At 41.0% G+C, this 12,241-nt stretch overlaps 1 protein-coding gene across 1 annotated transcript; it reads left to right on the top strand.

Annotated features, from left to right (window-relative positions):
- The first annotated feature begins 10,853 nt into the window (after nt 1-10,853).
- LOC149138807 (cyclin-dependent kinase F-3-like) lies at nt 10,854-11,297 on the top strand. Its single transcript, XM_089450499.1, has one exon. It carries the CDS (start codon nt 10,854-10,856, stop codon nt 11,295-11,297), a length of 444 nt encoding a protein of 147 aa, XP_089306625.1.
- The last annotated feature ends 944 nt before the right edge of the window (nt 11,298-12,241 follow it).

The following is a 12,241-nucleotide window of genomic DNA, read 5'->3' on the forward strand; positions in this document are numbered from 1 at the left end:
ATGAACCTTTAAATAAATTACTTCCATGTGAACCTTGTTGATTCTCTGATATGTCTACAATGCATTTTGATTTGGAAGAGTATTTCTATTATTATTTATTTGTTTCACTATGCAACAAAAATTTTGTATGTATTATTTAGGATTTCTTTTTCTATATATGTGCTTGCTAATCTAACTACTTTTCTATTTGTCCTTAGAATTTTGGTTAAAACTTTGCAATTTTTAGCTTGTTTTCATAGATTATAATAATTGTAAAATGGATCTTAATTTCATTAAAGGTATGACTATCACTAACTAACTGGACGATGGATTTGACCAAGGTTGTGGGCATTTTAAGCACGGAAAATCTACCAGCAACAATGTGTGAAATAGTATTTCTCATATTGTTTCATGGGAGAAAAGTCCTAAAGGAACTATTAGGGTATTTACCAAAAAGGGTGATGTTTGGGCCCTATACAAAGAGTGGAATTCTTCTTGGAACGAAGACACTCCTCCAGAAGTTAAATGTAAGTATGAAATGGTAGAAATTTCAAATGAATTGTGGAAGAGGTTGGAGTGAGTGTGGTTCCTCTTATCATGTTTGATGGTTTCATGTCTATGTATTAGAGGATATAGGTGATTAACTTGGTTCCCAATAATGAGCTTCTCCAATTTTCTCATCCATTTCTAGCAAAGAGACTTTTGGGCAAAGAATCCCCAAATTTACCCCAGAATTGTTGTGAGCTAGACATTGTTGCAACTCTTGAAGATGAATTCAAGCCAATTTGATCACTTTTCCTTTTAATTAGGACTTCAAATTTTGTGGTTTCTGGGTGTAATTTGGATATGCGGTAGAAAAAAATATAGCATTCTATTTTGACTACCATGCAGTAGGATTAAATTGAGCTTTCAAAGCTACAGATGACTTCTTTGGAAGTGTAATTAGAGAGCAGGTTGTTAGCTTTGGTTACATTGAATGGCCAAGCAGATGTTGGTTGTGCACTAACCCTCTGTTCAATGGTGCAAGTTAAATATGAGGACATGGTTGACTCTCTTTTCTTATTATTACTAACATGTAATGATAACTGTGATGGATTATCTAATTTTTTGCAAAAATCTAGGGATAGATAGGAGGATGGCTATGTTAATTTTTCTGTACCTTATCCTTAGTTGATATCAAAAATTCATTGAACAATTCATATTGCTAGAATATATGAAGAATGTAAACATGCTAAACATAAGCCATTCAATAGTTGTGGCGAGATATTGAAGTTTTGTGATAATTCTATTTACTTTTTTTTTGTATAACAAGATTAAATAGTTTGTAAATTATTTATAATAGTAGCTTGTTTTGTGAGATGTTGGTTGTGCACTAACCTTCTCTTCAAGGGTGAAAGTTAAATATGAGGACATGGTTGACTCTCTTTTTTATCATTACTAACACGTAATGATAATTGTGTTCGAATATCTAATTTGTTGTAAAATGTTTAGGGATATATAGATAAGGATAGATAGGAGGATGGCTATACCAATTTCTTTGTACCTTATCTTTAGTTGATGAGAAAAATTCCTTGAAAAAATTTGTATTGTTGGAATATATGAAGACTGGAAACATGCTAAACATAAACCATTCTATAGTTGTGGCGAGATATTGAAGGCTTGTGATAATTCTAGCTACTTTTTTCTGTATTGCTAGATTAAATATTTTTTAAATTACTTACAATAGTAGCTTGTTGTGTGAATAATTCTACATGGGTGTGAAATTGACCTAACTCCATTGAGTTATTTTTATTAAGTTAAAAATAGGGGCTGCATGTTTTTACATTTTACAAAGATTACACAATTATGTGTTGAGCATTTTTTTTAAATCAATGCATATATATTCAATTTCAAGGACTACAATAACTCTCACATACTTCTTTAAAGGGTGCTAGCTCAATGGAAGAGCGCCTACATTATAAAGAATGGTAGAAGAAGGAGGTCAATGGTTCGATTCCACTATGCCCTAATATGAAATAATTAATGATGTTGCAGTTTATTTTTAATTAAGTGCTTTTAATATCGGTTTACTTCAATGGTGAGATATTTTTCTAGATTCATTATTTTAAATTGTCTCTAAAGACTTCACAAAAGTGATGTCGTATTATCTTTGAATGTAAGTTCTTTATTGTCTCTAGAGAGAGAATAATTAGGATGAAAGGCACTGTCTCTTTAAAGAAAACATGTCTTTGACCTCAGCTATTGTATCTGGAGAGACAAAAATGAAATTGTCTCTCGGGAGACAAAAAATCTTGTGTTATATATTGTCTTTATAGAGACAATATATTACGACAATTTAATTTGAGATAATCACTTAAATACAATATTTAAGACAATACACGAGTTTTCTTTTGTCTAAAGTTAAGACAATTTTCCCAAAAATTGTCTTAAATATTGTCTTAAAACCCCCTTAGTGTTGTAGTTTGTTGACCTTTCAGCCACATGTTTTTCCAACTAAATTGTTTTCTTCCATCACGGCGTTCCTACATCCACATCTCCACCACAAAAATAAATTTAAATTTAGTGTGAATTCTCGTCCTTTTAATGACCTTCTGTTAACCTCCATTTGTAGTGTGACTTGATGCCCATGAATGAGACATTAAACCATCACTTTTATCACCTTCCTTCTCGCTTTATCACGATTTGAATCCCATACTCTCTTGGATTAGAGTGGAATGATTCTAGAGAACAGTTGGACTGCTACTCTAAATCGCATTAAAACACTTTGTCTTAATCACCCATGAGAGTGATTATTTTGGGAGATTTTTTAACAACCAAAATAAATCCTACAATTAAATAATTTTCCTCCCCCCCTATGTTATAAGGTCGAAATATGAGCTAGGAAATTTTGCCTTAGGGAAAACCTCCATAACCAAAAATTTTTGGGATCAAAGGTCGAAGAAAAGATGTAGTAATTGTGGTTTTTCCATAAAAATTTGCAAGTAGTAGCTTTGCCCTAGTGTGACTAGGTGAGATGACCTCCAAATGCAGAAAACTCTACATATTCTTTTGGATTACATGAGGTGGAATATCTAGGTCATATTGTATCTCATGAGGGTGTTAAGGTAAACCCTAAAAAAATTAAATCCATTAAGGAATGGAAAATCCCCATAGACATAAAGAATCTACGAGGATTTCTAGGGTTCACATGGTATTATTGGAAGTTTTTTAAGAATTATGGGATAATAGGAGCACCTATGACAATGATCCGGATTTAAACAGGAACGCAACAAATTACAGAGATAACCATATACACAAAGATGCAGCGGAAATAATACTTCATTTCATTAATGGAAAATACTGAAATATGCTTACAAACAGAAATGGCAATAAACTAGCTAGGGCGATGGTAGCTTATCTCTGAGAAGAGATGTGATGGCTACATGCCTCTGAACTGTGTTACAATGAGGCTCGAAGGCCTATTTATTGTTGAGAAACAATGGAAAAACCCTTAACATTCCAAAACCTAACCCTAGGAGATGAAACGCCAAACTGTGGGCCCCGTTTGGGGGTAAGTTGGTACATCAACTTCCTGGGGTCGTAACTTTGGCATATGATCTCCGTTTGACGCGTACAATAGCTCATTAGAAAGATCTATCCGAGCACTATCATTGTTGGAACAGGCAACACCAGTCCATTCCATGGACTCGTGTTGTCTCCGGATTCCCCAAAAAACGTCGTTTAGGGCCTCAAAAAGGCTCCAGAAGTTCAGGACCCGAAAAACTGCTAAAAATAGTAAGTTGTGCTACAATTAAGGAAACTGAAAATGCTGAGAAAGACAATTGTGGGGGTCCAGGTGGACTTGGCAGGTGGCTACCAATATCCACCTGGATCATTCCTGCCCCCTTAGGAAGCAATGGTCCCCATTGCGTTGAGCTCCTCCATGAGATGAGGAAACTTCTGCTGAACTTGTTCCCTGGTGAGCCACTTGCCCTGCTGAAGGAGTTGGCCCGCTTTGACAACTCGATACATTTGGATATTCTATTGGCGAGTGTTCTTGATCTGTGTGTCCATGATCCGATCAGTTGCAGCTTGTTCCATGCAATCTGGATTTAATTCTGTGGGTTTGAGCTGTTCTGCAATGTCGGATGTGTCTAGCAATGGTGGAAAGTATGGCCGAAGGCGGTCCACATTAAATACTGGGTGCAGGACAAGGAATGGGGGAATGCTGAGCTCAAATGCATTGTCTCCCATAGCCTTAGTAATGGTGTAAGGACCATATCGGAGTGGTCTCAATTTCCGATAGGCTCCAGTAAGGCATTCCTTTTGCAAATGCAACCAGACTTTGTCGCCCACCTGAAACTTGTGTGGCACCCGATGTTGATCATGTTGCTGCTTGTTCTTGGCATTTGATTTCTCAAGAATGTCATGGACCTGCTGGCGAATATGTTGGATGCTCTCAATGAAGCTGGTGGCCTTATCTGTTTCGGACTGGACATGAGCTGAATTCATGTGAGTAGCTGCAAGTGGCATGGCCACATCAATGGGGCATAGTGGCTGGAATCCCAAACCCACCTGAAAAGGGCTATGGCCAGTGGAGCTGTGAAGAGCTCGGTTGTAGCTGTGCTGAACGTAGGGGAGGCTCTCGTCCCATGTGCGTGGATGCTTTGAGTTATACATGCGCAGAATGTGCACAATCATCCTATTGACAACCTCTGTCTGGCCATCAGTTTGAGGATGGAAGGCTGTGGACTTCGTGAGTTTGGTGTCCAGCATTGACCAGAGACTAGACCAAAAGGTGCTGAGAAACCGACTGTCCCGATCTGAGATGATAGACTGTGGGATCCCAAAGTGCACCCACACTCGTTCAAAGAAGAGTTTAGCAGTGGCTTCTGCTGTGATATTCTTCTTGCAGGCCATCATAATGGACATCTTTGAGAACCTGTCGACGAGCACAAAAACACAGTCATTTCCATGCTTAGTGGAAGGAAGGCCTGACATGTAATCCATGGAGATGGATTCCCAAGGTCGACTAGGGGTAGGCAACGGGGTATAGAGGCCTTGCTTCTTAATGGTCGGTTTGGCAATGGCACAGGCAGTACATGATCGGATGTACTTCCCAACATCCTGTCGAAGATTCGGCCAATAGAAATAGTTTTGCAGTACTGCCACTGTTTTCTCGACCCCGAAATGCCCAGCAGCCCGACTGTAGTGTGCTTCCCAAATCATCTTGGCACGCTCGCTTGAAGGAACACAGAGGTGACCGAGGTGGCATAATAGGGCATCCTAGAGGTGAAAATCTGCAACTTGCCGACCCTCCAAGAGTGTCTGGTATGTGTGGCCGAATTCTGGGTCGCTTTTGTAGAGAAGTGGCCAATCAGCAGTCTCGTGCCCGCAAGAGTTGAGCACTGTGGCTAGCGCCATGATCGGTGGTCAACTGAGGCAATCTGCAACATTATTGGTGCTACCCTTTTTATACTTGATATTCAAGTGAAACTGTTGCAGGTATGTAGACCACTTCTGATGGCGATCATTCTGCAATTTCCCTTGGGTCTGTATGAACTGCAGAGGTCGTTGGTCTGTGTGGATGACCGTTTCCTTCCCCAAAATGTAATGCTTCCATTGTCGGCAGGCCTGTACAATGGAATACATCTCTTTATCATAAGTGGGGTACTTCCGGACTGTGTCTGAAAGTGTTTCACTGTGATATGCCACTGGATGTCCATGTTGAGTAAGGACTGCCCCAATAGCATAGTCAGAGGCATCTGTCTCGACCTCAAATGGTTGTTGTAAATCTGGTAACGCGAGCACTAGTGCCGTGCAGAGGTGATCCTTCAACTCCCTGAATGCCTTCTGTTGAGATTCAGACCAAAAGAATTTTGCTTTCGCCCCGCCCTTGGTGACTTGACTCAAGGGCCAAGAAATATGAGAAAATCCCAACACAAACCTGCGGTAGAAGTTGGCAAGACCTAGAAAGCTGCGGAGCTCTGTTAGAGTGGTTGGAGAGGGCCAATCCCGAATGACTTGGACCTTGGCTGGATCGACATGCACCCCATGTTCATCAATTATGTATCCCAGATACTGAACCTCGGTCATGCCAAAAGTGCATTTCTCCAAATTGGCACATAGCTTGTGTTGCCACAGTGTTTGGAGAACCTGTCGGATGTGGTGGAGGTGCTCTTCCCAACTCTGGCTGAAGATCAGAATGTCATCCAAGTATACTACTACAAAGGAGTTGGTGAATGTCCGCAAGATGTCATCCATTAGCCTCATAAAGGTTGTAGGAGCATTCGTCAATCCGAAAGGCATGACCAACCATTTGAAGAGGCCCTCCTTGGATTTGAAGGCAGTCTTCCACACATCTGAGGGTTCAATTGGTACCTGGTGATATCCTGACTTCAGATCGATCTTGTTGAAATATTTCGCCCCCTTTAGTTGGTCTAGGAGGTCATCAATCCGCGGGATCGGGTACCTATTACGGACAGTGATCTTGTTCAGCGCCCGATAGTCAATACAGAGTCTCCACGTCCCATCCTTCTTCTGTACCAACACTATCGGGCTCCCACAGGGCGAAGAACTCGGACGGATGTGACCTTTCTGCAGGAGCTCCTGAATCTGCCTCTTGATTTCATTGTTCTCTAGAACGGAGCGCCGATAAATTGGTCCATTGGGTAGCGGCGCACCTGGGGTCAGATCGATGGAGTGCTTGACTTGACAGTGCAGAGGAACCCCTGTCGGGGAGGTGAAGATGTCTTCGTACTCCTCCACAATCTTGTCCATCTGTAGCTTCCGTGCAGAGGGACCCCGTTTGGAGGTCGCGGCCACTGTCTTCTTCTTCCCTTGAGGGCGTATCATCAGGAAAACAAATTTCCTGGTTTTGGAAATGATCTTACTGCATTGTTTTGCAGTAATCAAAGAGATGGCGGCAGGTGGTGCTACCTCTGGTATCCTGAACAACTTATTTCCCAATGTAATAATAACAGCACGGGGCCTTGATTCATACACAGCATGTCGCTTCCACAAGTATGGTTGTCCTAGTAATACATCACAAACTTCAAGGGGAGCAATGTCACACAATACCTCATCCGTGAAGGGCTTGATGTTGTATGGAAGGCGACACTGCTGGCTCACGCGAAGATCTCGCCCTTGGTGAAGCCACCCAATGGTGTATGGTTGTGAATGTGCTGTGGTCGGTAAGCCCAACCGCTTCACGACCTCTGCCGAAATGAGGTTCTTTTGACTCCCGCTATCAACAATGAACTGTATCGGGGAGCCCTTTACCCACATCTGGGAGTGGAAGAGACGCTCCTCCTCCTCTGGATCTTCGGGTTCATTTTTCTGGATCTTTGCGGTAGCAACAGTGGCGCTGGGATCCGCATCAATGATTTGCTTCCCTTTTTCAAACCCCTTATCGGGTTCTGACTCAGAGTCGGAACATGCATCTGATTCTGAAACATTTAGCTCAGCCACCAGTGACTGCTTGGCCCGACACTCACTTGTGTTGTGAGTGGAGCTCTTATGGAACTCGCACCATTTTCCAGTGTCCTTTCTCAACTTCACGACGTTGCTCTTTGCTTGCAGCTTCGGCTGGTCGTCTTGGGCTGTCCCGCCTTGGCTTTGTCCTTTGTTCTGCGGTTTAGGGGCACCTTTCCCCTACTTTGGATTCGCAGATCCAAAGTCTCGCTTCTTTTGTTTAAACTTCTGCTCGACCTTGACGGCATACCGATATGCTGCGCCGAGCGAGGGGATGTTTAGGAACTGTATTTCTTCCTGGATGTACTTGTGCAGGCAGCCACGGTATTTGAGTATCAAATGTTGCTCTGAATCCTTGATACCTAACTTTGTGCGAAGGGTATGGAAAAGATTGGTGAACTCCGGCACGTCTTGGTCCCTTCCCTGCCGCAGCGTGGTCCACTTTATGTATTCATCCTCATAGCTTCCGACAGGGTAGTACTGCTCCTTGATGGCATCCCGGAACGAATCCCAGGTGGGTGCGGCTGAAAATAGTGAGCCAGTACTTTCATCCTTCTGCTCGCAGTAGGTTTCCCACCAGTCCTTGACGTGGGGGGCTGCTTTGAGAAGAGCAAAAACAATCTTTTCCCGACTCGAAAATTCATGAACAGAAAAATAACCCTCTAGCAGATTTAACCATTTATCTACGGCATCGGCGTCTATCTGACCCTCGAATATGGGGATTTAAAAATTAACTTGTACCTTAAAGGGTGTGGCGTTTCCAGAGGAGCTGCTGGAAGCCGATGCGCCGCTTCTGGGTAGCCGCTGAAGGATCTGCGCAAAGCTGTCCATCATCGCGTTCCGTTGTCCCTCGAGCGCTTCTTCGAGCAAGATTTTGATGGGATCTCCTGCCCCCTCGTCTTTCTTCTCGTCCGCCATGGGAGGCCGTCGGGATTTGCGAGGCTGGTCTTGTAAAGGTTCAACCAGTTCAAGCCCTAACTCCTTATATCCCGACCTTGTTGGGGACATGCAAAGAAAAACAGAGAAAAAGCAGACCGCTCTGATACCACTGATCCGGATTTAAACAGGAACGCAAAAAATTACAGAGATAACCATATACCCAAAGTTGCAGCGGAAATAATACTTCATTTCATTAATGGAAAATACTGAAATATGCTTACAAACAGAAATGGAAATAAACTAGCTAGGGCGATGGTATCTTATCTCTGAGAATAGATGTGATGGCTACATGCCTCTGAACTGTGTTACAATGAGGCTCGAAGGCCTATTTATTGTTTAGAAACAATGGAAAAACCCTTAACATTCCAAAACCTTACCCTAGGAGATGAAACGCCAAATTGTGGGCCCCGTTTGGGGGTAAGTTGGTACATCAACTTCCCGGGGTCGTAACTTTGGCATATGATCTCCGTTTGACGCGTACAATAGCTCATTAGAAAGATCTATCCGAGCACTATCATTGTTGGAACAGGCAACACGAGTCCATGAATGGACTCGTGTTGCCCCCGGATTCCCCAAAAAGCATCGTTTACGGCCTCAAAACGGCTCCGGAAGTTCAGGACCCGAAAAACTGCTAAAAATAGGAAGTTGTGCTACAATTAAGGAAACTGAAAATGCTGAGAAAGACAATGGTGGGGGTCCAGGTGGACTTGGCAGGTGGCCACCAATATCCACCTGGATCAGACAACAATACTAAAGAAATATGTAGTTTCTTGGACCGAAGAAACAAACAAGGCCTTTGAATGTCTTAAAGAGGAAATGTTCTAAGCAACTGTCTTAGCTATGCAAGACTTAAAAAAAACCTTCATTGTGGAATGTGATGCTTGAGGAAATGAACTTGGTGTCATTTTAATGCAAGAAGGAAGACCCATTTCTTTCGAAGGCAGTCCAATCAAAGGAAAGTATTTACACCAACTTATTTATGAGAAGGAAATGTTGGAAATACTAAATGCACTAAAGCAATGGAGAACTTACCTAATGGGAAGACACATCGAGGTTAAAATAGATCATGATAGTATTAAATATTTTTCAGAACAAATATTATATTGAAAAGAATAGGAAAAATGGGTCACAAAAACGTTGGGTTATGACATTGATACCATCTAAAAAAAAGGGATGCAAATTTTTATTGCACATGCCCTCTCAAGAAAAAATGAGGATGCAGAAGGATTACTTTGTGGCAATTTTATTGTCCAACCAGATTGGATAACCGAAGCAAAGGATGAATGGAAGGAAGACGAAGAAGTGTGGACACACATTCGAATGATTCAACAAAATCCTAGTACATCAGACACATTTAGCTCGAAAAATTATTAATTATGGTACAAAGATAGCTTATATCTTTGTAAGAATCCCCAATTCAAAGGAAATGCTATTTTAGAATTGCACACCTCTTCCTTTGGAGGGCAGTCAAGATTTTTAAAAGCTTACCACAAGGTCGAGAAGGAATTTTTTTTCGATGACCTTAAACCTTATATTCATAATTTTGTGGTGGAACGTTTGGTTTTCCAATAAAATAAATTGGAGAAAATTAATACCTCGGGTTTCTTACAACCTTTATCCATCGTAGGTCAAAGTCGAGAGGAGTTTTCAAGGGATTTTATCATAGGTTTACCCAAGTCCAAAGGAAAGTGTGTCATCATGGTGGTACTTGATAAACTTACAAAGTATGCACACTTTTGTGCATTATCTCATCCATTTAAAGTGAGTACAGTTGCCGATGAATTTTTTTAAAAAATTCAAAAGCTACATGGAAACCGAAAGATTATTGTAAGTGACAAAGATCCTATTTTCACCCAAAAGTTTTGGACGAAATGGTTTCCTTGTCTCGATGCTTAATTAGCTCATAACTCATCTTATCATCCTTAATATCATGGGAAAACTGAGATAGTGGAGAAACGTTTGGAAGGATATATTTGTTAATTTGTATCTAATAAGCAAACACAATGGATCAAGTGGTTACCTCTAGTGGAATGGTGGTATAACACTTGCTTATGTACTGCAACAAAAATGACCCCATGTATGGCACTTTATGGATATCATACATCGTCCATCATGTCATCTTTAAGAGAAAATTCTAATGTTGAAATAGTGGAATATCACATCGAACATGGACAATAAGTTATCCAACTATTAAAGGATAACCTCACCTTGGAGCAGAATCAAATGAAACAACAGGCATATTATCATCATAGCAAAAGAGGTTTTCATGTAGCTGACTCGGTATTTTTATGGCTACGACCATACGAAAAAACGTCCCTGAAGCAGGCTAAGAAGGATGATAAGTTATCACCAAAGTATTATGGTTCTTACCAAGTGTTGCAAAATATTGATACTATGGCATACAAATTGGAGTTTCATGCATCTTCCCAAGTGTAGTTTTTAAGTGAAGTTTGCTGGTTGCAACTTTCCAATTAAGAGGAGCGATGTTCTTTCGCAAGACTGAGACTCCACAGTATCGTTGTATAAGTGGAGAAAATTATTGTTTTAATATCCTTGAGAAATTGGGGGCGGGTACTTATGGAACCGTTTGCAAGGCGATGGATACGAAAACAGGCAAATTTTGTGCCATCAAAATATTGAATGAAAAGTTTTATAGAGAAAAAGATATATGTAATCTTGCAGAGGTGGAATGCTTACTAAAATTGCGGCACCGAAACATAATTGAGCTGCAGCGGCTTATATGGCATGACAACAGAGTGTTTCGGGTATTTGACCTTATGGACTGCGATTTGTCAAAGCTAATCGTTAAAAGAGGTAGAGGCCGTTCTTTCTCAGAGGATGAGGTGCGCAGCATTTTCTTTCAAATTTTGCGAGGGCTGGCGAGCGTGCACAATCAAGAATATTTTCATCACGATCTGAAGCCATAGAATATATTGGTGAGTGGAAAGGTGATTAAAATTTCTGATTTCGGGGAGGCCACAAGAATGAAGCTACATGAATCAGGGAGGCCACAAGAACCGTATGTTGTGACACGTCCCTATCGAGCACCGGAACTCCTCCTGGGCTCAACTCACTATGACTTTGCCATCGATATGTGGGCGATGGGTGCTATCATGGTGGAGCTCTTCACCAGCTCCCAACTATTTCGAAGCTCTTCTGTGCGACGTCAGTGGTATAAGATTTGCTCTCTCATTGGTACTCCTCATAACAAATCTTGGGCTGATGGAGTAAAGCTTGCTAACGATAGGAAATACGCCCTTCCCAAATAATTTATGAAAGTTAATTCTACCAAACAGTTGTCCAGTCTTACACCGAGTGCAATTCGCAAGGCCATTGATCTCATTAATTTTTTGTTATCGTGGGATCCTAAGAAAAGACCAAGACCAGAAGCAACTCTACAACTGTTGGGGATTTTTCTGAGAAAATCCCAAAAACACATAAAAACTAAAATTCAACACACAGAGACAGTGCTCTGTTTCCTTTACTCCAGGATCCTTTTACACAGGGAAGCTTAAAAATTATATTGAGGAACAGAGTATTTCACCACCATAAAACATTTCTATTCATTAAAATAAAAGATCACTGATACATATTCATCCTCTTTTACTCAGAGGGATTTACCAAAAACAACATTCAACCAAAACTCTGCTTTCACCCTGAGAATTTACTGAGCTCGGTAAAATTCTCATTTACATTCACTGCTGTGAAAACATTTGTGTAAAAACCTTCTTTTACATACTGCTGTAAAAGCAAAATTTACACATGCTTACAAAAAAAATGTGCTCCTCTATTCTTCGTGGATAGCAGTGTTGTGCATAAACTTCACTTTCGTGGATAGCACTGCTGTGCATAAACTTCACTTTCGTTTCAT

Source organism: Pinus tabuliformis, chromosome X, assembly GCF_031772625.1.
Source record: "Pinus tabuliformis cultivar Carrire ecotype Pingquan chromosome X, CPIR1, whole genome shotgun sequence".
NCBI lineage: Eukaryota > Viridiplantae > Streptophyta > Pinopsida > Pinales > Pinaceae > Pinus > Pinus tabuliformis.

Excerpts from the sequence above, each read along its gene's own strand:
- LOC149138807 (XM_089450499.1), top strand. The coding sequence starts at position 10,854 with ATGTTCTTTCGCAAGACTGAGACTCCACAGTATCGTTGTATAAGTGGA.